The sequence below is a fragment of the Pseudophryne corroboree genome, chromosome 1 (assembly GCF_028390025.1).
Source record: "Pseudophryne corroboree isolate aPseCor3 chromosome 1, aPseCor3.hap2, whole genome shotgun sequence".
Taxonomy (NCBI): Eukaryota; Metazoa; Chordata; class Amphibia; order Anura; family Myobatrachidae; genus Pseudophryne; species Pseudophryne corroboree.
The window spans coordinates 305,655,164-305,682,323 of record NC_086444.1 but is presented as its reverse complement, the minus strand read 5'-3'; the positions used below and the strand labels follow the sequence as shown (position 1 = coordinate 305,682,323).

The 27,160-nt window shown below is 46.6% G+C and overlaps 1 protein-coding gene across 3 annotated transcripts in view; it reads left to right on the top strand.

Annotated features, from left to right (window-relative positions):
• Window positions 1-27,160, top strand: part of KNTC1 (kinetochore associated 1) — a 736,750-nt gene that overhangs the window by 626,331 nt on the left and 83,259 nt on the right. For all 3 annotated transcript variants that reach the window (XM_063964446.1, XM_063964444.1, XM_063964445.1), the window contains 2 exons: window positions 9,372-9,421; window positions 12,733-12,811. In XM_063964446.1, coding sequence (XP_063820516.1) covers window positions 9,372-9,421; window positions 12,733-12,811 — 129 coding nt within the window. The remainder of the gene's footprint in view (window positions 1-9,371; window positions 9,422-12,732; window positions 12,812-27,160) is intronic.

The following is a 27,160-nucleotide window of genomic DNA, read 5'->3' as shown; positions in this document are numbered from 1 at the left end:
AAATGCCAGCAACGTCGATGCCCAATGTCATAGTACAGAGCATGTAAAATCCAAAACACCAAATATCAGTAAAAAAAGGACTCAAAAATCTAAAATAAAATTGTCGTCGGAGAAGCGTAAACTTGCCAATATGCCATTTACCACACGGAGTGGCAAGGAACGGCTGAGGCCCTGGCCTATGTTCATGGCTAGTGGTTCAGCTTCACATGAGAATGGAAGCACTCAGCCTCTCGCTAGAAAAATGAAAAGACTCAAGCTGGCAAAAGCACAGCAAAGAACTGTGCGTTCTTCGAAATCACAAATCCACAAGGAGAGTCCAATTGTGTCGTTTGCGATGCCTGGCCTTCCCAACACTGGACGTGAAGAGCTTGCGCCTTCCACCATTTGCACGCCCCCTGCAAGTGCTGGAAGGAGCTCCCGCAGTCCAGTTCCTGATAGTCAGATTGAAGATGTCAGTGTTGAAGTACACCAGGATGAGGAGGATATGGGTGTTGCTGGCGCTGGGGAGGAAATTGACCAGGAGGATTCTGATGGTGAGGTGGTTTGTTTAAGTCAGGCACCCGGGGAGACACCTGTTGTCCGTGGGAGGAATAGGGCCATTGACATGCCTGGTGAAAATACCAAAAAAATCAGCTCTTCGGTGTTGAAGTATTTCAACAGAAATGCGGACAACATTTGTCAAGCCGTGTGTTGCCTTTGTCAAGCTGTAATAAGTAGGGGTAAGGACGTTAACCACCTCGGAACATCCTCCCTTATACGTCACCTGCAGCGCATTCATCATGTCAGTGACAAGTTCAAAAACTTTGGGCGACAGCGGAAGCAGTCCACTGACCAGTAAATCCCTTCCTCTTGTAACCAAGCTCACGCAAACCACCCCACCAACTCCCTCAGTGTCAATTTCCTCCTTCCCCAGGAATGCCAATAGTCCTGCAGGCCATGTCACTGGCAATTCTGACGAGTCCTCTCCTGCCTGGGATTCCTCCGATGCATCCTTGCGTGTAACGCCTACTGCTGCTGGCGCTGCTGCTGTTGCTGCTGGGAGTCGATGGTCATCCCAGAGGGGAAGTCGTACTCGTAAGCCCACTTTTACTACTTCCACCAAGCAATTGACTGTCCAACAGTCCTTTGCGAGGAAGATGAAATATCACAGCAGTCATCCTGCTGCAAAGCGGATAACTGAGGCCTTGGCATCCTGGGCGGTGAGAAACGTGATTCCGGTATCCATCATTACTGCAGAGGCAACTAGGGACTTGTTGGAGGTACTGTGTCCCCGGTACCAAATACCATCTAGGTTCCATTTCTCTAGGCAGGCGATACCGAAAATGTACACAGACCTCAGAAAAAGACTCACCAGTGTCCTAAAAAATGCAGTTGTACCCAATGTCCACTTAACCACGGACATGTGGACAAGTGGAGCAGGGAAGGCTCAGGACTATATGACTGTGACAGCCCACTGGGTAGATGTATGGACTCCCGCCGCAAGAACAGCAGCGGCGGCACCAGTAGCAGCATCTCGCAAACGCCAACTCTTTCCTAGGCAGGCTACGCTTTGTATCACCGCTTTCCAGAATACGCACACAGCTAAAAACCTCTTACGGCAACTGAGGAAGATCATCGCAGAATGGCTTACCCCAATTGGACTCTCCTGTGGATTTGTGGCATCGGACAACGCCAGCAATATTTTGTGTGCTTAAATATGGGCAAATTCCAGCACGTCCCATGTTTTGCACATACCTTGAATTTGGTGGTGCAGAATTATTTAAAAAACGAGAGGGGCGTGCAAGAGATGCTGTCGGTGGCCAGAAGAATTGCGGGACACTTTCGGCGTACAGGCACCACGTACAGAAGACTGGAGCACCACCAAAAACGCCTGAACCTGCCCTGCCATCATCTGAAGCAAGAAGTGGTAACGAGGTGGAATTCAACCCTCTATATGCTTGAGGTTGGAGGAGCAGCAAAAGGCCATTCAAGCCTATACAACTGAGCACGATATAGGAGGTGGAATGCACCTGTCTTAAGCGCAGTGGAGAATGATTTCAACGTTGTGCAAGGTTCTGCAACCTTTTGAACTTGCCACACGTGAAGTCAGTTCAGACACTGCCAGCCTGAGTCAGGTCATTCCCCTCATCAGGCTTTTGCAGAAGAAGCTGGAGACATTGAAGGAGGAGCTAACACAGAGCGATTCCGCTAGGCATGTGGGACTTGTGGATGGAGCCCTTAATTCGCTTAACAAGGATTCACGGGTGGTCAATCTGTTGAAATCAGAGCACTACATTTTGGCCACCGTGCTCGATCCTAGATTTAAAACCTACCTTGGATCTCTCTTTCCGGCAGACACAAGTCTGCAGGGGTTCAAAGAACTGCTGGTGAGAAAATTGTCAAGTCAAGCGGAACGCGACCTGTCAACATCTCCTCCTTCACATTCTCCCGCAACTGGGGGTGCGAGGAAAAGGCTCAGAATTCCGAGACCACCCGCTGGCGGTGATGCAGGGCAGTCTGGAGCGACTGCTGATGCTGACATCTGGTCCGGACTGAAGGACCTGACAACGATTACGGACATGTCGTCTACTGTCACTGCATATGATTCTCTCCCCATTGAAAGAATGGTGGAGGATTATCTGAGTGACCGCATCCAAGTAGGCACGTCCGACAGTCCGTACGTATACTGGCAGGAAAAAGAGGCAATTTGGAGGCCCTTGCACAAACTGGCTTTATTCTACCTAAGTTGCCCTCCCACAAGTGTGTACTCCGAAAGAGTGTTTAGTGCCGCCGCTCACCTTGTCAGCAATCGGCGTACGAGGTTACATCCAGAAAATGTGGAGAAGATGATGTTCATTAAAATTAATTCTAATCAATTCCTCCGTGGAGACATTGACCAGCAGCAATTGCCTCCACAAAGTAGTACACAGGGAGCTGTGATGGTGGATTCCAGTGGGGACGAATTGATAATCTGTGAGGAGGAGGATGTACACGGTGATATATCGGAGGATGATGATGAGGTGGACATCTTGCCTCTGTAGAGCCAGTTTGTGCAAGGAGAGATTAATTGCTTCTTTTTTGGTGGGGGTCCAAACCAACCCGTCATTTCAGTCACAGTCGTGTGGCAGACCCTGTCACTGAAATGATGGGTTGGTTAAAGTGTGCATGTCCTGTTTATACAACATAAGGGTGGGTGGGAGGGCCCAAGGACAATTCCATCTTGCACCTCTTTTTTCTTTCATTTTTCTTTGCGTCATGTGCTGTTTGGGAGGTGTTTTTTGGAAGGGCCATCCTGCGTGACACTGCAGTGACACTCCTAGATGGGCCAGGTGTTTGTGTCGGCCACTAGGGTCGCTTAGCTTACTCACACAGCTACCTCATTGCGCCTCTTTTTTTCTTTGCGTCATGTGCTGTTTGGGGAGTGTTTTTTGGAAGGGCCATCCTGCGTGACACTGCAGTGCCACTCCTAGATGGGCCAGGTGTTTGTGTCGGCCACTTGGGTCGCTGAGCTTAGCCATCCAGCGACCTCGGTGCAAATTTTAGGACTAAAAATAATATTGTGAGGTGTTCAGAATAGACTGAAAATGAGTGGAAATTATGGTTATTGAGGTTAATAATACTTTGGGATCAAAATGACCCCCAAATTCTATGATTTAAGCTGTTTTTTAGGGTTTTTTGAAAAAAACACCCGAATCCAACACACACCCGAATCCGACAAAAAAAAATCGGTGAGGTTTTGCCAAAACGCGTTCGAACCCAAAACACGGCCGCGGAACCGAACCCAAAACCAAAACACAAAACCCGAAAAATTTCCGGTGCTCATCACTATTTTTGATGCGATGTGAAAGGGGTATCGGTGTCACTTTACCTGATTCTGCAGAGTTAGATGTCCTGTTTAAGTTAGCCTGGAAAAATCCAGATAAAAAATACCGAATGTCAAGACTGTTTATGCACACTCTCCCATTTGCTCCTGAAGGCAGAGAAATCTGTGAAGAACCCCCGGCTGTTGACGTATCAGTTTCTCGCCTATCTAAAAAGACTGTACTGCCAGCTCCTGGCACCTTTCCCATAAAGGACCCTGGGGATAGAAAAAATAGAGACTACACTGAAGTCTTTCTACACTGCAGCAGGTATATCACAAAGACCGGTCATAGCAAGTTGCCGGATGACTCATGCCATTCATACGTGGGCTACTCAAATTCAGGAGGGCCTCTCAGGGGATATGTCCCTGATCACTACAGTGACTCCTAAAGCACATTCAGGACACTGCACGCGTCCTGTGTGATTCTCTCGAGGAGATAGGCAATATTAATGCTAGGACCACTGCTATGGCAGTGTCAGCGCGCAGAGCTTTGTGGTTGCGTCAGTGGATAGCGGACGCAGAATCCAAGCGCAGTGTAGAGTCTCTCCCTTTTTCAGGGTATTGGCTCTTCGGGTGGAATTGGATACGTGGATTCCTAAAGTTATTGCGGGGAAATCCACGTTTCTCCCCTCTGGGGCCCCACCGGCTAGATGTTCCTACCCGGGGCTGTCTACCCAGTCCTTTCGGCCTAACAGATTTAGATCTAGGGCCAGAGGTGCCTCCAATGTGGCTAGAGGCACCAGAGGTAAGACAAGAAAACCAGCAATCACAGGAGAACACCAGTTCTGCTTCCACTAAGACCTCAGCATGACTGTGCCCACCCCGAGGGTATCTCAAGGTGGGAGCTCGACTGTCACTTCATCCGCATCTGGGAAAGATCCTGCCAATATACCTGGGTAAAGGACCTCATATCTCAGGGCTACAAGCTGGAGTTCGACGGCGCTCCTCCCCAACGATTTTTCAAATCAAGCTTACCAGCTTTGAAGGGTAAGCGTGTTACGCTATAACAGGCCATCCAAAAATTGGTCCAGTCCCAAGTCATTGTTCCAGTGCCACTGCAACAACAGGGAGAGGTTTACTACTCCAACCTGTTAATGGTACCGAAAGCGGACGGTTCGGTAAGGCCCATTTTGAATCTAAAATCCTTGAACCCTTACCTAAAGGTTTTCAAATTCAAGATGGAATCCTTGCGAGCAGTGATTGCGGGCCTGGAACAACGGGAGTTTATGGTCTCCCTGGATATAAAGGACGCCTCTCTCCATATCCCGATTTGGCCACCTCACCCGGTTTACCTGAGGTTTGCCCTGCTGAACGATCACTACCAGTTCCAGGCGCAACCCGTCTGCTTGTCCACAGCTCCGAGAGTGTTCACGAAGGTGATGGCAGAGAAGATTTTCCAACTCCGGGTCCAGGGGATCAATATTGTTCCTTATCTGGACGATCTCTTAATAAAAGCGAGATCCAGGGAGCTTTTATTGCTCTATATAAACCGCACTATTATTATTATTACTATCCTTTATTTATATGGCGCCACAAGGGTTCCGCAGCACCCAATTACAGAGTACATATGCACATAATCAAAACAGGAAAACAGTGACTTACAGTTGAAGACAATATAGGACAAGTACAGGGTAACTAAGCATATCTACACCAGTAGACAACATAGAGATAAGTTCCAGGTGGCCAAAAAACTGCAGGATCTGGGCAGTTGAGGATTATTAAAGTAAGAAAAGTATAAGCACATGAGGGAGGAGGGCCCTACTCGTGAGAGCTTACATTCTAAGGGGAGGGGTAGACAGATAGGGGTGACACAGATGGGGTACATAGAGAGCGTGGAACAGAGGGTTAGGATGAGATTTGGCTGGGTTTGGTAAAGAAATGGGTCTTAAGAGCCCATTTGAAGTTTTGTAGAGAGGTGGAGAGTCTGAGGGGGAGAGGTAAAGAATTCCAGAGAAAGGGAGCAGCACGTGAAAAATCTTGGAGGTAGGAGTGGGAGGAAGTAATCAGAAGACAGGAGAGTCGGCATGCATTAACAGAGCGAAGAGGAAGGGTGGGAGAGTAAAGGGAGATAAGGTCAGAGATGTAAATGGGAGAGGAGTGGGTGAGTGCTTTGTAAGTGAGTGTGAGAAGTTTGAATTGGATCCTGAAAGGGAAGGGAAGCCAGTGAAGGGCCTGTAGGAGAGGGGAGGTGGACGTAGTGCGTTTAGTGAGGAATATGAGCCGGGCAGCAGCATTGAGGATAGATTGGGGTGGAGAGGTAATTGCCAGGGAGGCCAGTTAGGAGGAGATTACAGTAGTCCTGTCTTGAAATAATCAGTGAGTGAATAGTGATCTTAGTGGCATCCTGGGTGAGAAAAGGTCTGATTCTGGAAATGTTTTTGAGATGAAAATGACAGGTTTGTGAGATGTGCTGAATGTGTCGTTTGAAGGGAGAGGGAGGAATCAAGGATTACGCCAAGACAGCGTACTTGGGGGCTAGGGGAGATTGTCGTGCCATCAATGGATAATGAGATTGTGGGAGGTGAGGCTGTGCGGGAGGGTGGGAAGATGATCAGCTCAGACATGTTGAGTTTAAGAAAGCGCTGGGACATCCAGGAAGAGATAGCAGAAAGACAGTTTGAGGTACGAGTGAGGAGAGCCGTGGAGAGATCAGGGGAGGAGAGGTATCCAACTTCTCTCACGCCATGAGTGGATCCTCAATTTACAGAAGTCCCACCTGGAGCCAACTCAGCGGCTCCTGTTCCAAGGAATGTTTCTGGATACTGTGGCCCAGAAAGTGTTCCTCCCAGAGGACAAAGCAAAAACACTTCAGGAGATGGTCCGCATGGTTCTCCGACCTACTCGAATATCCATCCATCTTTGCATAAGATTGTTGGGGAAGAGGGCTGCCTCATACGAGGCGATGCAGTATGGAAGGTTCCATACCAGAACATTTCAATTGGATCTCTTGAGCAAGTGGTCCGGATCACATCTTCAGATACACCGGATAATTCGGCTGTCACCTCAGGCCAGGATTTCTCTCCTGTGGTGACTGCAGTCCTCCAACCTACTGGAAGGTCACAGTTTCGGGATTCAGGATTGGATCGTCCTCACAACGGATGCGAGTTTGAAAGGATGGGGAGCTGTCCCCCAGGGGGCTCAGTTCCAGGGCAGGTGGTCAGCCCACAAAGCTCTCCTTCCGATCAACATTCTGGAACTTCGGGCGCTCTACAATGCTCTGATTCATGCCTCTCCTCTACTCAGGGAAGCGATCCAAGTTCAGTCGGACAACGCCACGGCAGTGGCATACATCAGTTGAGAAGGAGGGACAAAAAGAAGGGCCTGCATGCGAGAGGTGTCAAAGATACTCCTCTGGGCAGAAGGAAATGCAAGAGCAATGTCCGCAATCTTCATTCCGTGAGTGGACAATTGGGAAGCGGACTTCCTGAGTCATCACGAGGGAGAGTGGGAGCTTCACCATCAGGTGTTTCAGCAGATTATCGACCGATGGGGTTGCCCACAAATATACATGATGGCTTCTTGACACAACAAGAAGCTTCGTTGCTACTGCTCACGAACCAGGGACCCTAAAGCGAGGGCAGTAGATGCACTGACGTCGCCTTTGCCTTACCGGCTGGTCTACCTGTTTCCTCAGATTCCGTTGCTCCCAAGGGTGCTAAAGCGAATCAGGAATCAAGGAGTCCAGGCAATTCTGATTGCCACGGAGGGCGTGGTACGCGGATCTTTTGGACATTTCCATCGAAGACCCTTGGCTGCTGCCACTGAGAAGAGATCTTCAACAAGGACCGTTAGTCTACACGGACTTACGGCGACTTCGTTTGATGGCATGGAGGTTGAGCGGAAATTACTAGCTCACAAAGGCCTTTCCAAAAAGGTTATTGCGACCATAGTTCAGGCCAGGAAACCTGTGACGTCAAAACACTATCATCATATCTGGAGAAGATGTGTCTCTTGGTGCGAGGAACGCACATGTCCGCCATGTGGAGTTCCACTTGGGACGTTTCCTGCAGGCTGGTGTGGATAAGGGCTTATGTCTGGGTTCCATTAAGATCCAGATTTCCGCTCTCTCAATTTTCTTCCAAAAGAAATTGGCAGTGTTGCCAGACGTTCAGACCTTCTTGCAAAGGGTACTTCACATACAACCTCCTTTTGTGTCGCCCACAGCACCCTGTGATTTGAATATAGTGTTGGAATTTCTACAGTCCTCCTGGTTTGAACCTCTGATGACTGTAGAATACATGTACCTCATGTGGAAGACTGTGATGTTATTGGCCTTGGCTTCTGCTAGGCGTGTTTCAGAATTGGGGGCCTTATCGTGTAAAAGTCCTTACCTGGTCTTTGATGGGGACAGAGCGGAGCTCAGGACTAGGCAGCAGTTCCTGCCGAAGGTCGTCTCTGCGTTCCACTTGAATCAACCTATTGTGGTTCCATCAAGTTCTGGCGCTTATGCTCCTCCGGAGGCATTGGTTGCTGTGCGAGCCTTGAAGATCTATATCAAGAGTACGTCTCGGATCAGAAAGACGGATTCCTTGTTTGTGCTATATGATGCGCAGAAAAAGGGTTGCCCTGCGTCTAAGGAGTCCATTGCTTGTTGGCTTAAGCTTACTATCCAACAGGCTTATGTGTCGGCAGCCTTACCTGTTCCACAGTCTCCGAAGGCCCACTCTACAAGATCGATGGGGTCTTCCGGGGCGGCTGCCTGTGGAGTCTTGGCCTTACAACTATGCCGAGCTGCTACCTGGTCGGGGAAGAACACCTTTGTGAAGTTCTACAGATTTGATACCCTGGCCACAGAGGATTCCCAGTTTGGGCAGGCGGTGCTGCAGCCGTCTCCGCACATTCCTGCCCGTTCTGGAAGCTTTGGGATGTCCCCGTCGTACTAAATTTGTCCCCAATATCCCTTATGGATGCTAGAGAAAATAGGATTTTAATCACCTACCGGTAAATCCTTTTTTTCGTAGTCCATAAGGGATAATGGGCGCCCACCTCAGTGCGTTGACTTTTCTGCAGGTTATCTTTTCTATGATTGCCTGTTCAGCTGTTGCTGTTTTGTTACCAGCCGTTGCTGGTCATTTTATGTTAGTGGTGTGTAAATCTCACCACTCGTTGTTATGTTCCTTCTCTCAAGTATGTCCTTTCTCCTTCGGTCACTTTTTTACCTATACATGCCTGTGGGAGGGGGCATAGAGGGGAGGAGCCATCATACCCAGTTGAAGAAATTTAAAGTGCACTGGCTCCTTTGGATCCCATCTATACCCCATTGTACTAAGTTGTCCCTAATATCCCTTATGGACTTTGAGAAAAAGATTTACCGGTAGGTAATTAAAATCTATATCATATACTATACCTCTATACCTATTTTCAGCTTTGGAATAAGAACCTAATGCTTGCAGCATTATTTATGTGCACATAGCGCATCTTCTCTACTGGAATGCAGAATGTTTCATTGACATTCATACCCTAGCTTAGAAGTATATAAAGCATTATTTTTATTCCACACCGTTAAAGTGCTTGATTTTTATTTTTACAGAAAGACAAAGATGTATTTGGGGACATTCAAAATGATGAGGACCTCAGTAGGTATGCGTTAACCCGGTGTGCAGTGTGTTTATGTTCATGTGTATGTACAAGTGCACTTCTTCCTCAAGTTATAAAACCTGACCGTAAGTATACCCGCGTTCTTGGGCTTAGAGCCGGGAGAGGGGGGTTAGATTTAGACGTCAGATGCGGGAAAAGGGGGGTGTGGAGGAGGTTAGGCTGTGGGGAGGGTGGGTCAGGGTTAGCCAACCCTGGGGAGAGTTAGGCTGCGGGAGAGGGAGGGTTAGGTTTAGGCAGCGGGGACGGGAGTTAGGGTTAGGCACTAAGGGTGGAGGTTAGGGTTAGGCTGTGGGCGGGAGGGTTAGGGGGTAGAGAGGGGAAAACACCCCTTACCCCTGTCGGTTTTTCTTATGAGGGATCCCGGCGTCTGTATTAATACCGCTAGGATACCATGTGTCAGGGTTGTAATACTGATTCCCTGTATACAGACTCAGTCACATACAATATCCATATCGAATGTTCCATATCACATTAATCAGCACAGTCTTCTTGTACGTCCTAGTCGCATCACAAAAGAGATGCCCAATGCTAGTAGGGTTGCACAAGACCTGTCAGCTTACTCGTTCCTTGCTTCTCTCGCTGCGTGGGGTATTGAAGCTAGATGTATGAGGACACAGACAATTGAAGTTAAGCCAGGTTTATAGGGCATGAAAATTTGCACAGTTACTGTTAAGCATCTCTCACTAAAGAGCTGAGAAGAGGGGTAATTTTATATAAATGCTATATATTGCAAATTGGTCCAGTGTAGAAAGAGAACATAGGTAAGCTTTGTATGAACTGTATAGAGGAGAGTTAAGGGTGTAGAATACCTCATGGAGGATATATGTGTGGTTCAGGAACTTCATAAGCTTGAAGATTTGGAAGCTAGAAGGTCTTGATGTGTGAAGGCATTCCACATAGTGGGTGCACTGCGTAAAAAAATCCTATAATCATCAATGGAAGAAGGTAATAAGTGTGGATGAGATTCTTATCTGTGAACCACATAAAAGTGCAACGGAATTTGCTGCGCTATATAAGAAATTGTTAATAAATAAAATCCCCCCTCTTCTTCCAGTACTGCTACTGATTGTTTGTATGGTTTAATGTGGGTCTGTTATGTACTGTATTTAGCTTACTGCCATAACCACTTGTCTGACAAAAACATATGGGATACGACCGCAGCCAGGAGTGCACTACCTGACCAGGTCATATCACATACATACAGCACTGCCCGCTGCTTCTCTCTCTGTTATGGAGGAAGTCCATTCTGCACAAGTGCTGCTGTGACCCCCTAGGAGTGATGTTGCAGTCTGTGACCACTAACATCACTCCGTTGAGGGGGGGGGAATCATTGTGTGGCCTCTGTGTCTTGGCCCCCCTCCCCCCTTTCCCTCTCCAGCACAACTACGCTGATCTCTGCGTGTGTGGAGATCAGCTGCAGCGGGGGGGACAGCTGATTATTCCCCCTGACCTATGGTCCACTGCACTTTGCTATAAGGTGTATAGGGCCGGGCAATGTGGGGAGGGTCATCTTTTCTTCTGGCACTGCAGTTGGGTGGGCGTGGGATTGCTGCCCCCCAAAAAAGGTATTTTTGAATGGGGGTGGAGGTGGATATATTTAAAATAATATATGGCATGTATAGTTAAAGATGCGGGAGCAACTAAACAGTGAGGGCCCATTGACACTGGGGGGTGAGGGTGGGGGGCTCTTCCACAGGGGTCTATTACGACTAGGGGTGTAGGGCTTTATTATGCTGGGGATCTTTTTCCACTGGGGAGGGGGGGCTATTTTTGATGGTGGGTGGGAAGTAATTTTACAATGGGGCCCTATGGACATGAGATGGGGGGTGCAAAATTATAAACATATATATATTTTTTTTAATATACCTATGGAGTCTAGGCATATATTTTTTAAATAAAATATTTAAATAAATTATTAAAAATACTTTTTAAACTTGGATATGGAATTGTGATTTTCAGTGCGCAATAAAAAGCTGCCTAGGGATCCACACTTGTGATATCCCAATCACAGAACCATAAGATACAGTATATGAAATTGTGTGGTTTCCCCTGGACACACTATATAGTCACACTATGGAAAATCCTATATTGTCAATCATATCGCTATATACTGTACGAGTAGTAAATGCATATGAAAATGTATTATCTGGGCTCTAGGTTAACAATGTAAAGGTCAACCACTAATGGTCAACATGCAGTAGGTCGACATGGTCAAAAGGTCCACATGGAGAATAGGTCGACATGTAAAATGTCAACAGTGCTTATGGTCGACAGGTACAAATGGCCGTCTCACATGGTCGACACTGATTTTTTTTTTTAGAATTCTAGCATCATTCACCTTCATACTTTACCATCCACATGGACTACGATTGGGAATAGTAACCTGTGCCGAGCGCAGAGGTAGCGTAGCACCTTGCCCGAAGCATGACGAGTGAACGCAATACATTTATTGCGGTTCCACGTGCTTTGACAGCAAAAACTACACCAAAAATACTTTACAAATGTTGTATTGACCCTTTTTTTTTGTGTCAACCTTTTCGCATGTGGCCCTAATGCATGTCAACTATTAGTGGTCGACCTAAAGATTGTAGACTTTTGTCATATAGATCTCTTGATCCATACCCAACACAGACTAGGAGAAATGGAGAACACGTGAAATGGGTATTAGCGGCTAAGGCAAAAAATATGACCTTAAAATATAAATTCCAACATTGATGGACACACAAAGTACAATAAAAGGCAGGGTGGTGAGGCGGATAAGTTCCAGATACTTTCCTCCTCTTAATACTCGCATTAAAGGTCCTTAGTATTGTCACAGGTCAGTATAGAGGTGGGACAGCATGTATCACTGCCTCACTGATATATCTGCATCCAAAATACTATTTTAGTGTTTTCCTAGAAAACACTGTAACATAACATTACATTTTGTATGCAGATACAGCTGTAGTCCACAAAGAATATAGTCATACCGCATATCGTTTTAATCAGCAATGTCTGCTTGAGCGTCTTATTTGCAAATTCAATTTCAGAGAGAAAAAGATGCTCCGAGCACGGGAGCTGGTGTGTCTCATGCGCCATGTGTGCCGTGACTCATTACTTTCTAAGGCTAGATGAGGAAGAACGCATGTATACTTAACGTAGATTACTTGACCTTTATTGTAAGGAACTAGTTAAAATAACTGTAATTTCTCCCACTTACATTCTTGTATTTTGATATTTGGACTCACTGATAAATGCATGGACACTGTAAAACACTAATAAATAAGGTAACAACACTGATTCTTTATTTTCAGAGTTATATATCTCCTCCAGCCATACCCTGTGGATTTCAGTTCAAGGATTCTTTATGCAATAGCAACTTCAACTACATCTGTAAGTATTTTGTGAGGGTTTAAATTTTGTATTGTTTTGTCTTGACTGATATTTTTAAATTAAACTTCTACAAATTGTAATTATGCATAGACATTGGATTTGGAAGGTAATGGGGCTCCATACATCAATCATTCAAATCCCCAATGGCTGATCCAGTTTGGCGATCGGCAAAATACAACATGTTAAAAATTCCTGACTCACCAATTCTGATAATTTTGGGGTCCGAATCAGTGCATCGAGGATTTCCAATTTTGACTATTTCTTAACACAATCATCAGCACAACACAGAATTGTCCCGATTGTTAATGTATGAGCCCCTTCAGTCATTGGGGGTCATTCCAAGTTGATCGCAGCAGGATTTTTGTTAGCAGTTGGGCAAAACCATGTGCACTGCAGGGGGGGCAGATATAGCATGTGCAGAGAGAGTTAGATTTGGGTGGGTTATTTTGTTTCTGTGCAGGGTAAATACTGGCTGCTTTATTTTTACACTGCAATTTAGATTGCAGATTGAACTCAGCACACCCAAATCTAAGTCTCTCTGCACATGTTATATCTGCCTCCCCTGCAGTGCACATGGTTTTGTCCAACTGCTAACAAAGTTCCTGCTGCGATCAACTCAGAATTACCCCCATTGTTGTGCAACATTTTACTCCTGCATCACCTTACTTATTACTTGAATTTTATTTTTATTTTTTTGTGTGTGTATTGTCTCTATATAAATAAGAAAATAATGTAAACGTTCGTGCAACAGTTCTATTTCAGTACAGGGAGGATGATAAATGATAAGTAAAACGATATAGATACATTTACTGCTAGGAACATTCGGGGATTTTGTGTTTGTTTGTTTTTTAAATCAAGTAGAATACCAAAGGGTACAAAAGAGAAAAAGCACACCTTAGGAGAATTAGGTACAATGGAGCAGATGTATTAAGCCTGGAGAAGTGATAAGTGGAAGGTGATAACGCACCAGCCAATCATTACGGATTTGAAAAATGACATGAGCTGATTGGCTGGTGCGTTATCACCTTCCACTTATCACTCACTGCTTTATCACTTCTCTAGGCTTAATATATCTGCCCCAAAACCTGAGTCTATACTTGCTGAATGTGATGCCTTATAAATTACAGATAATAATAATAATAATAATAATAAAGTCTTTATACCCTCATGCCATTTGTGAGCTGCAAGATATGTCATACCACCTGTTAATACAATGTTTTTTAGAGCAGCAGAGCTTTGAGAATCTAATGATTATATGATACACAGATTCAGCATTTTGTTTACAGCTTGTTCCTTCTATGGCACCACTACATCGTGTCGACACTGATGAAATGTAGACATCGTCACAATGTCCACAATCTAGTTTTTAGGTTTGCCTAACCATAACCGTTAAACCTAACGCCAATGTTGACATTTGCCAGATATCGTCTTTTTCACAGTGTCAACCTTTTTTCCAGATGTTGACTTAGTAAAAGCGTCTCCTAGTCTTCAGACTTCAGTAACCCAGAGATAGCTAGGCCATGGGGTGACTGTAACCATATGTCATTTCAGTTTTGTGACAGGGTGATTTCCCACTATTTTTATTGGACCAATCTCACTCCTGCAGATTCGATCAAGTGGCTGTCAGGAGTAGGGTGTAGCCAAATCCAAGACAGCACTTTCATTTGTAGGTTTGTCCATGCCCTTCACTTCTAAATGTCCTGGGTCTGTGGCTCACATCTCCCAGTACCTCACCCGGGATTAGATTTTCATAGCCCTTTCCCAGTCAATCCTTCCTGTTTTTTTCCTTTCTGACCTTTTCCCCCTTCTTGACATTGGGTTGACTGTTTGTCTCCAACTCCCAGGGAGCAGTCTTGTCCGCGTAGAGACCTTTTGGTCTACAGTAACTGTACTGTGGGCCAGTGCTGTAAGCCAAGTTTACCAATCCGTGGTTATCCCTCCAATTCAGTTCTGTTTTCTTGGGAGAGCGCAGGCTTGGCCCCACCATGGATGCTGGAGAGCCTTCCACATCCATTATTGCTGGGTGGTTGCGCTCCTAGGTGCTGATTTTCAGTTGTAGAGTTAACTGTGTTACCATTTTCTCTAACGTCCTAGTGGATGCTGGGGACTCCGTAAGGACCATGGGGAATAGACGGGCTCCGCAGGAGACAGGGCACTTTAAGAAAGAATTTGGATTCTGGTGTGCTCTGGCTCCTCCCTCTATGTCCCTCCTCCAGACCTCAGTTTGAATCTGTGCCCGGACGAGCTGGGTGCTGTTTAGTGAGCTCTCCTGAGCTTGCTATAAGAAAGTATTTTGTTAGGTTTTTTATTTTCAGGGAGATCTGCTGGCAACAGGCTTCCTGCATCGTGGGACTGAGGGGAGAGAAGCAGCCCTACTCTCTGAAGATAGGTCCTGCTTCTTAGTCTACTGGACACCATTAGCTCCAGAGGGATCGTACACAGGATCTCACCCTTTGTCGTCCGATCCCGGAGCCGCGCCGCCGCCCCCCTCGCAGAAGCCGGGTGAAAGAAGCAAGAAGACTTCAAAATCGGCGGCAGAAGACTCCAGTCTTAACTGAGGTAGCGCACAGCACTGCAGCTGTGCGCCATTGCTCCCACACTACACCCACATACTCCGGTCACTGAGGGTGCAGGGCGCAGGGGGGGGCGCCCTGGGCAGCAATTAGGACCTCTTGGCAAAAGTTAGACATATATACAGTTGGGCACTGTATATATGTATGAGCCCCCGCCATAATATTATACAGAAACGCGGGACAGAAGCCCGCCGCTGAGGGGCGGGGCTTCTTCCTCAGCACTCACCAGCGCCATTTTTTCTCCACAGCTCTGCTGAGCGGAAGCTCCCCAGGCTCTCCCCTGCAGATTCACGGTAGAAGAGGGTAAATAGAGAGGGGGGGCACATAAATTAGGCGCAAAAACATAATATTCAGCAGCTACTGGGTTAACACTAAGTTACTGTGTGATTCCTGGGACATATAGCGCTGGGGTGTGTGCTGGCATGCTCTCTCTCTGTCTCTCCAAAAGGCCTTGTGGGGGGAACTGTCTTCAAATAGAGCATCCCCTGTGTGTGTGGTGTGTCGGTACGCTTGTGTCGGCATGTTTGACGAGGAAGGCTATGTGGAAACAGAGCGGGAACAAATGAATGTGGGGTCGCCGCCGATGGCGCCGACACCCGATTGGATGGATATGTGGAAGGTTTTAAATGATAATGTTACTTCCTTGCATAAAAGGTTGGATAAAGCTGATGCCGTGGGACAGCCGGGGTCTCAGCCCATGCCTGATCCTATGTCGCAGAGGCCGTCAGGGTCTCAGAAGCGCCCACTATCCCAAATTGTTGACACAGATACCGACATGGATTTTGACTCCAGTGTCGATTACGATGATGCAAAGTTACAGCCTAAATTGGCTAAAGCCATCCGTTATATGATTATAGAAATGAAGGATGTGTTGCACATCACAGAGGAAACCCCAGTCCCTGACAAGAGAGTTCATATGTATGGGGAAAAAAGGCAGGAGGTGACCTTTCCCCCTTCACATGAGCTAAATGAGTTATGTGAAAAGGCTTGGGAATCTTCAGATAAAAAACTGCAGATTTCCAAATGGATGCTTATGGCGTATCCTTTCCCGCCAACGGACAGGTTACGCTGGGAATCCTCCCCTAGGGTGGACAAAGCTCTAACACGCTTATCCAAGAGGGTAGCCCTGCCGTCACAGGATACGGCCACCCTAAAAGATGCTGCGGATAGAAAGCAAGAGGGTACCCTGAAGTCCATTTATACACATTCAGGTACCTTACTAAGGCCGGCAGTTGCGTCGGCCTGGGTGTGTAGTGCTGTAGCAGCGTGGACGGATACCTTATCTGAGGAACTTGATACCTTAGACAAGGATACTATATTAATGACCCTGGGGCATATAAAAGACGATGTCCTATATATGAGAGATGCTCAAAGAGACATTAGCCTACTGGGCTCTAGAATAAATGCAATGTCGATTTCTGCCAGAAGGGTCCTGTGGACTCTGCAATGGACAGGCGATGCCGACTCAAAAAGGCATATGGAGGTTTTACCTTACAAGGGTGAGGAATTGTTTGGGCAGGGTCTCTCGGACCTGGTCTCCACAGCTACTGCTGGAAAGTCAAATTTTTTGCCATATGTTCCCTCACAACCTAAAAAAGCACCGTATTACCAAATGCAGTCCTTTCGATCACAAAAAGGCAAGAAAGTCCGAGGTGCGTCCTTTCTTGACAGAGGCAGGGGCAGAGGAAGGAAGCTGCTCAACACAGCTAGTTCCCAGGAACAGAAGTCCTCCCTGGCTTCTACTAAATCCACCGCATGACGCTGGGGCTCCACAGGCGGAGCTAGGCCCGGTGGGGGCGCGTCTCCGAAATTTCAGCCACAAGTGGGTTCACTCCCAGGTGGATCCCTGGGCAATAGAGATTGTGTCTCAGGGATACAAGCTGGAATTCGAAGAGATGCCCCCTCACTGATACCTCAAATCGGCCCTGCCAGCTTCCCCCTTAGAGAGGGAAATAGTGTTAGCTGCAATTCACAAATTGTATCTTCAGCAGGTGGTGGTCAAGGTTCCCCTCCTTGGGTTATTATTCGACCATGTTTGTGGTACCGAAACCGGACGGTTCGGTCAGACCCATATTGAATTTAAAATCCCTGAACATATCCCTGAAAAGGTTCAAGTTCAAGATGGAATCGCTCAGAGCGGTCATCGCAAGCCTGGAAGGGGGGGATTTTATGGTGTCTCTGGACATAAAGGATGCATACCTTCATGTCCCCATTTATCCACCTCATCAGGCGTACCTCAGATTTGTGGTACAGGATTGTCATTACCAATTCCAGACGTTGCCGTTTGGTCTCTCCACGGCACCGAGAGTATTTACCAAGGTAATGGCGGAAATGATGGTGCTCCTGCGAAAGCAAGTGGTCACAATTATCCCATACTTGGACGATCTCCTCATAAAGGCGAGGTCCAGAGAGCAGTTGCTGATCAGCGTAGCACGCTCTCGGGAAGTGTTACAACAGCACGGCTGGATTCTAAATATTCCAAAGTCGCAGTTGATTCCTACGACTCGTCTGCCCTTCCTGGGCATGATTCTGGACACAGACCAGAGGAGGTTTTATCTCCCGATGGAGAAGGCTCAGGAGCTCATGACACTGGTCAGAGACCTATTAAAACCAAAACAGGTGTCGGTGCATCACTGCACGCGAGTCCTGGGAAAGATGGTGGCATCCTACGAGGCCATTCCCTTCGGCAGGTTCCATGCGAGGACCTTTCAATGGGATCTGTTGGACAAGTGGTCCGGATCACATCTACAGATGCATCGGCTGATCACCCTATCCCCCAGGGCCAGGGTGTCTCTCCTGTGGTGGCTGCAGAGTGCTCACCTCCTCGAGGGCCGCAGATTCGGCATTCAGGACTGGGTCCTGGTGACCACGAATGCAAGCCTCCGAGGGTGGGGGGCAGTCACACAGGGAAGAAATTTCCAAGGTCTGTGGTCAAGTCAGGAGGCTTGCCTTCACATCAACATCCTGGAACTAAGGGCCATATACAACGCCCTACGTCAAGCAGAGACCCTGCTTCGCGACCAATCGGTTCTGATTCAGTCAGACAACATCACCGCAGTGGCTCATGTAAACCGCCAAGGCGGCACAAGGAGCAGGGTGGCGATGGCGGAAGCCACCAGAATTCTTCGCTGGGCGGTGAATCACGTAAGCGCACTGTCAGCAGTGTTCATTCCGGGAGTGGACAACTGGGAAGCAGACTTCCTCAGCAGACACAGCCTCCACCCGGGAGAGTGGGGACTTCATCAAGAAGTCTTCACGCAGATTGCAAGTCGGTGGGAACTGCCACAAATGGACATGATGGCATCCCGCCTCAACAAAAAGCTACAGAGGTATTGCGCCAGGTCAAGAGACCCTCAGGCGATAGCTGTAGATGCACTAGTGACACTGTGGGTGTTCCAGTCGGTTTATGTATTTCCTCCTCTTCCTCTCATACCCAAGGTGCTGAGAATCATAAGAAAAAGAGGAGTGAGAACAATACTCATTGTTCCGGATTGGCCAAGAAGGACTTGGTATCCAGATCTGCAAGAAATGCTCACAGAGGACCCATGGCCTCTGCCTCTAAGACAGGACTTGTTGCAACAGGGGCCCTGTCTGTTCCAAGACTTACCGCGGCTGCGTTTGACGGCATGGCGGTTGAACGCCGGATCCTAGCAGAAAAAGGCATTCCGGATGAGGTTATTCCTACGCCGATAAAGGCTAGGAAGGACGTGACGGCTAAACATGATCAACGTATATGGCGAAAATATGGTGCTTGGTGTGAGGCCAGGAATGCCCCCACGGAGGAATTTCAGCTGGGCCGTTTCCTTCACTTCCTACAGTCGGGAGTGACTTTGGGCCTAAAATTGGGTTCCATTAAGGTCCAGATTTCGGCCCTGTCTATTTTCTTTCAAAAAGAACTGGCTTCTCTGCCTGAAGTTCAGACGTTTGTAAAGGGAGTGCTGCATATTCAGCCCCCTTTTGTGCTTCCAGTGGCACCTTGGGTTCTTAACGTGGTGTTGAGTTTCCTGAAGTCACACTGGTTTGAGCGACTTCAAACCGTGGAGTTAAAATATCTCACGGGGAAGGTGGTCATGCTGTTAGCCTTGGCTTCGGCTAGGCGTGTGTCAGAATTAGCGGCTTTGTCACATAAAAGCCCCTATCTGGTTTTCCATATGGACAGGGCAGAATTGCGGACCCGTCCACAATTTCTGCCAAAAGTGGTGTCATCTTTTCATATGAACCAACCTATTGTGGTGCCTGTGGCTACTCGTGACTTGGAGGATTCCGAGTTACTAGATGTGGTCAGGGCTTTGAAGGTTTATGTAACCAGAACGGCTAGAGTCAGGAAAACTGAGTCGCTGTTTATCCTGTATGCATCCAACAAGCTGGGTGCTCCTGCTTCAAAGCAAACTATTGCTCGCTGGATCTGTAACACGATTCAGCAGGCTCATTCTGCGGCTGGATTGCCGCTGCCAAAATCAGTAAAAGCCCACTCCACAAGGAAGGTGGGCTCTTCTTGGGCGGCTGCCCGAGGGGTCTCGGCATTACAGCTTTGCCGAGCAGCTACTTGGTCAGGTTCGAACACTTTTGCAAAGTTCTACAAGTTTGATACCCTGGCTGAGGAGGAACTTGTGTTTGCTCATTCGGTGCTGCAGTCATCCGCACTCTCCTGCCCGTTTGAGAGCTTTGGTATAATCCCCATGGACCTTACGGAGTCCCCAGCATCCACTAGGACGTTAGAGAAAATAAGATTTTACTTACCGGTAAATCTATTTCTCGTAGTCCGTAGTGGATGCTGGGCGCCCATCCCTAGTGCGGACTTCTGCAATACTTGTATATAGTTATTGCTTAAATAAGGGTTATGTTATAGTTGCATCAGGATTGATCTGATGCTTTGTTGTTGTTCATACTGTTAACTGGGTAAGCTTATCACAAGTTGTACGGTGTGATTGGTGTGGCTGGTATGAGTCTTGCCCTGGATTCCCAAAATCCTTTCCTTGTACTGTCAGCTCTTCCGGGCACAGTTTCTCTAACTGAGGTCTGGAGGAGGGACATAGAGGGAGGAGCCAGAGCACACCAGAATCCAAATTCTTTCTTAAAGTGCCCTGTCTCCTGCGGAGCCCGTCTATTCCCCATGGTCCTTACGGAGTCCCCAGCATCCACTACGGACTACGAGAAATAGATTTACCGGTAAGTAAAATCTTATTTTCAGATATTCAGGTTCCTGACTTTCCAGGTTCTGCTAGAACTCTGGTGCACTGTTCAGGATTATTGGGATTCTGTTTAAATCCTGTAGTTTCCATTCTGTCAGTGATTCTAGTTTGCAGTATGGTAGTAAGGACATAAGGATCAATTATTAGATGACCTTTTTAAGTCTGTTGTGTTGGTATCTTCTGACACTCTGATACTTTGAGGTTTGCTTATGATTTTGGGCTTACAAATTGAGGGTTTTCCTTTTCTTTTTATGTGTGGCTAACGGTCTCTCTACATTTTCTTAGTTCAGTCACTGGGCTGTGCTATTGGAACTGCGCTTGTTGTTTAGCAGTGTGGGCCGTTTGTTTGTGTCCCATGTGGCTTCACTGGTTTTTATCTTTGCCTGAGTTTTGCTTTGTACAACGCCGTCTTCCCAACCAGATTTGGTTTCCCGATTTTCTCATAATCTTGGAGGTCGTGTTCCATACTCTTTCGTCCTGCTGTACCTGTTAGTCTCTATGCATGTTGCCAGGGCATTGTGGCTTATGTGACTCGAAGCAGGTTGTTTTGGTAGCCTCTTGGTCTTTTCTACAGTTCATCGACGCTGTATGCCTACCTCCTAGTAGCCTGTAGCTCACTACAGTACATCGCTTCTGGTCTAACTGTATGTAGGTTTTGATAAAGAAAAGTATCGTTTATTGTCATCAGCCAAACATGTTGACAGACAAAATTACTTATGTACACGAGCACCCAGCATCCACACTTTAAACAGCAAGGGTCATAACATTCATAAAATAGTACACTCACATATTGAGCATATGCACTTCAGATGAAAGAAAGCTAGGGTACGTTCTCCGGCTGTGAGTACTTCAGGGACTTTATGGCAGGGGCCCTCGTTGTGCAGCTCTGCTGGAAGGCTCATTGGACTTCCAAAGACATTTCTCCATTACTTTGCTAGTTTCACACATTGTGGTTGCGATTCCTCATGGTTGTCTGGTATTGTGCGTGGCTTGGCCAGTGAATTCCCTCTAGACACCACTCCCTCCCCCCTTCCCCACCCTTCTCTACTATGAGACTTGCTTTGGGACCTCCAAGCTTAAACAACGCAGTGTTTCCCAGATTGCATGAAAGAAAGAATTGGATTTTTTGTTTTACTCACTGTAAAATCCTTTTCTCTTAATCCGTCTGGGGGACCCTGCAATTCCTCCATAATTATTCTTGTTGGTTGTGCTGTATCATACTTAGTTCTTCTTTTGGCTTTGTTAGTTAAATAACTTGGAGGGGTTAGAGAGGTTGGGGAGGGGGGGGATAGTTTCAGCTCAGCAATAGTTTTAACTATTTAGTTAAAACTATTGTATTTTGTGTACAAAATAGGAGTTTGGTGAGTACATAAAAAATATAAAATTTCTTCTGCGTAATTACACAAAGAAACGTAACTATATGATGATACAGTATTTCCAGCATCTACTGCACTGAAGGATGTTGCCTGGTAACTATTTAAACACCAAGGTCTATATTTCAATCTTTTTCTATCGAATGGTATTAAACTAGTAATGAGTTCTATACTATGAAGTTTTGCATGCATTTTGTTCACATATCATGGGATTTCTTTGGCCAAAGAAAAATAGGAACAGCTAGTGTAAATAAATTCCAAACAGCAAGTTATGTGCATCCTGCCAATGTCACGCATTAACACTGTGAACTATGAACTATGTGGAGTGTATAAAAAGGAAGGGGAACCTATCCTGAACTCCAAAAAAGTGATAAACAATATAGCAGGACAGCGTAGAAGTATATAAACAGTGTTGGGGACTTTTCTTAAAGGTGTCAAATGATTACTCCTTCCAATTTTTAAATATAAAGGAAACATTATAGCCGTTACTTGTATGTTAACAAATAACTGTGGTTAGAGCATTTGGGGTACATTATAGTGCATCAACTGTGATTTTAAGTGTTTATATCCAAGTTTACAAAACACTGGGGGGGGGGGGGGGGGGACTAGTTCTCTAATCTGCAGATTTAAATCCTCATGTCCCAAAGGTGCAACACCTCAACCTATTTTTCTGCTTTTTAGAGAAAATTACTTGAAACATGACCATAATTGGCCATATTCTCTTATTTGAACACCTGTAAATATATTATTATTCATTAGGCGTAGTGTACCAGATGTACTGCATTAGGACCAGACATTTTTTCATTCAAATAAGGATTTTCTTAGTTTTCCCCTAGTCTGGAGGGGTTGGGTATGGGTGAACAGCATTTGGGATCTGACAGCTGGTCACATAACTTCATCCCGTCTGGAGTTGTGAACTAGTAGCCGTGAAACCTGTGTTTCTAAGTGAATAGTAAAAAGTTGCATCTAATTGAATCTTTCCCTATTTCCCTAAAAGCTGTTGCTAAAATGTTGCTCCTGGAATCTGAGATACTAGGATCTGAAGCTCTAAGGTTATCTGCCTGGACAACAAGATATGTAACAGCTAAATGTGTATCTGTCAGATCTGGAGGGTGTTGTGTTCTCAGGGTCGATATTAGGGCTGCAACAGAGGCGTGCACTGTATGTAGGAAACTGGGCGGTCTGATGTAGTCAGAGACTTGCGGAAGCGAGGGTGATCTAGGCCAGAAATGCAGTACAGTAGGTTGCAGATAATGGACCTAGGCTGAATTGCAGCCAACTAGACTAAGGGCCTAAGGGGGTAATTCCAAGTTGATCGCAGCAGGAAATTTTTTAGCAGTTGGGCAAAACCATGTGCACTGCAGGGGGAGCAGATATAACATGTGCAGAGAGAGATAGATTTGGGTGTGGTGAGTTAAATCTGCAATCTTAATTGCAGTGTAAAAATAAAGCAGCCAGTATTTACCCTGCACAGAAACAAAATAACCCACCCAAATCTAACTCTCTCTGCACATGTTATATCTGCCCCCCCTGCAGTGCACATGGTTTTGCCCAACTGCTAAAAAATGTCCTGCTGCGATCAACTTGGAATTACCCCCAAAGTCAGAACTGATCGCAGCAGCAAGTTTGCTCTCTAATGGGCAAAACCATGTGCACTGCAGGGGGGCAGATATAACGTGTGCAGAGAGGGTTAGATTTGGGTGGGGTGTGTTCAAACTGAAATCTAAATGGCAGTGTAAAAATAAAGCAGCCAGTATTAACCCTGCACAAAAACAATATAACCCACCCAAATCTAACTCTCTCTGCACATGTTATATCTGCTACACCTGCAGTGCACATGGTTGTGCCCATTAGAGAACAAATTTGCTGCTGCGATATGGTCTGAATTAGGCCCTAATAGCCGTACTGGCTCTCAGCAGCAGCAGAAAGAAAGAAGTAATAATGCCACTGTATAAGTCATTGGTATGGCCTCATCTAGAATACTCTGTTCAATTCTGGAGGCCGTATCTTCAGAAGGTTATTAATACAAAGAATGGCAACCAAAATGGTGCATGACCTACATCACAAAACTTATCTGGAAAGCCTAAAAGATCTTAACATGTATAGTTTGGAGAAGAAAGGGGGGACATGATAGAAAGTCCAGGAGGGACACATTCTTCAAAGGAACAGTAGTATTATAACACGAGGACATACACTGAAACTGGAAGAAGGTAGGTTAAGGGGAAATTTGAGGAAGAATTACTTCACAGAAAGGGTCGTGGAGAAGTGGAATAGCCTCCCAGCAGAGGTGGTAGAGGCTAAGACTGTAGAGGAATTTAAACATGCATGGTATAGACATAAGGATATCATTACAAAGAAATAAGACTCAGATAGGATTTGCGGTAACAATATGGTTAGAAAAGGGGCAGACGATCGGCCAACGGCCAAGTGGTTCTGATCTGCCGTCAAATTCTATGGAAGCGGTAAGTGGGATGCCATGCTGGGGCTGGTTATACCAGTTACTTTACTGGGACCAGCTAAGCTATATGTCGGGCAGGGACTGGCTGTGCTGGTTGCCATGCTGAGATTGGCTATGCTGGATGCCGTGCTAGGACCAGCTGGAACCAGTTACAGATGAGGCAGCACCCATCTATAGTGCGGCTATTCACACTCGCGTCTAGATTGCCGCAGGTAGTGTGCACATTTACAGGCCCCTGTGGCCTATAGATAATACATTACCTAGTCACTGGTGCAAATTGTCGCATCTGGGTGCAGCTACTCATTTCCGCGATACTTGTGTGCATATTGCGGCAACAATGAGTGTGGCTATATCTGTATATCGCAGACTGTGTTGGAGCCACTAGCAGAGAACTGAGACCAGTAGTGCTGAGGTCCGGGTTGGTAACAGTATCGGGAAGAATCATGCTGGAACTAGAATTACTGAAAACTGAGCTGGGATCTGTAGTACCATGGACCGAGTTGGTACTGATAACAGGAGCAACATGGCAGGAATTGGAGTCACTGATGAATGAACTGGAACCTGAGTACTGCAGACCGGATCAGAACTGATATCAAGCGACAATAAAATACAGTCTGAACGCTGAATGCAGGAAATCTGGAGCCAAAGTATGCTGGTAATTCACAACTTTGCACTGGGCATTTGCCAGTGCACCTGGAAAGCCTTTATACCCCTTGCTGTGGTAGGATTGGTGATCCAGGTCACGACTGGGATCTGCTACTTTGGTGATTAGCTAAGCAGCATGCAGCCACCAGAGAGCCGCAGGTGCGCAGCGATCCCTGCCGTTAGAGAGGTGCCCATATGAAAGGAAAATGACGGGAAGCTGACTGCCAGATCCTGACAGTACCGAAACAAAGTTAAACAATCTTTACTGCTTTATTAACAATTGAGGGGTTCAGTGGAAAAGAGGCACATACCACAAAAGTACACTTTTCATTAGATACAGTATATCTTCAAATATAGGGGGTAATTCAGTGTTGATCGTAGATGTGCTAAATTTAGCACATCTACGATCAGTTACTCTGACATGCGGGGAAATGCCCAGCACAGGGATAGTCTGAACTGTTGGCACGCCCCTTCCCGCCTCTGCCTGTCAATAAGGCAGAGTCGATCGCAGCCCAGAGATGCTCATAGCATCCTACTGGGCTCCTGGGGTGCGCACGCGCAGTGTGGCCGCTGCGCATGCACACTCTAAAAAAAGATTCAGACTGCGATCGCTGCCGCTGTAGCGATCCAGTCTGAGTTAGCCCCATAATATCAGGGATTTGTATTTTGCTGCTGGCGAGATATAGGCACATGCCACTATGTTAGAAGTCAGCAGAGTAGACACTAGATGGCAGAAGCTACTTTACTGCAAAAATTTGAAATCCATGTAGATGTAAATATTTGCACTGAAACGGACTGTATATGTTCAACTTTTCATGTACTAATGCTAACATATTCACATGCAATTACTACTGTTTTACACAAATATGTATGTCTGACTAATTAGTCTTTATATCCTGTACAGCCACCAGCTCTAACATTACTGTTATGATGTTCCGTCATTTTGACAGGCTAGTAACTAGTCGTTTTATATTTGATGTCTTTTAAAGTGTATTATGTCATCAGAAGCTGTGTATTTTGTATAGCTACAGTTCTGTTTCTAACAACCTTGCTTAGTGTGTGCCTATGAGTATACACTGACTGCTTAGGAGTGATAATAAATTGGGGACTATTAATTGTATGATCTGTTAATTATTTGAGTGTGCACAAAATTATTAAAAATATTGTATAAAATTACCTTTAGGCTCTGTGTATATAAGGTGTATATGAATCATAAATGCATTCTGTGTTAAGCCTTGGGTCCCATCCACAAGATATCTTATTATGGTATGCAATTATTCCAAAATATGTAAAATCCCAGTATCTAAAATACTTCTGGTCCCAAGCATTTTGGATATGGGAGACTCAACCTGTATCAATAACAACAAAATTATTATTATTATTTTTGAGAGCTTATATAATTTACAATAGATTTACTAGTAAATATAACTAGAGGTTATATGATTTACTAGTAAATATAAATATAGGGCTCTATTCAATAAGAGTCGGAAACTGCCGTCATGTCGGAAAGATGGCAGTTTCCGACTGGAATAGGTCGGAAGGGGTTCCGACCTATTCAATAGGGGCACATTTTTTTTCGACAAGTCGGGAAACCTGACTTGTCGGCATGCTGTCGGAAAGCAGGTGGATCGGCGGAATACCAGCCAATCCACCTGCTGCTGTCGGAAACGGGGCCAAATCCGACAGGTTTTGGCCCCCTTTCCGACAAACTCAATCTGACTTGAGCTGAGGAGAAGGGAGTGATGCGAAGGGCTACGGGGATGAGACTAGTACCTGTAGTGCCTCCACCGCAGACATCACTCCCGCTGACAGCTCCGGCCGCCGCTGGAAGCTACCCCGCCGGCCCGCCTCACGCTGCTCCCCCCGCCGGCCGCCTCACGCTGCTCCCCCCGCCGGCCGCCTCACGCTGCTCCCCCCGCCGGCCGCCTCACGCTGCTCCCCCCGCCGGCCGCCTCACGCTGCTCCCCCCGCCGGCCGCCTCACGCTGCTCCCCCCGCCGGCCGCCTCACGCTGCTCCCCCGCCGGCCGCCTCACGCTGCTCCCCCCGCCGTCACGCTGCTCCCCCCGCCGGCCGCCTCACGATGCTCACCCGCCGGCCGCCTCACGAT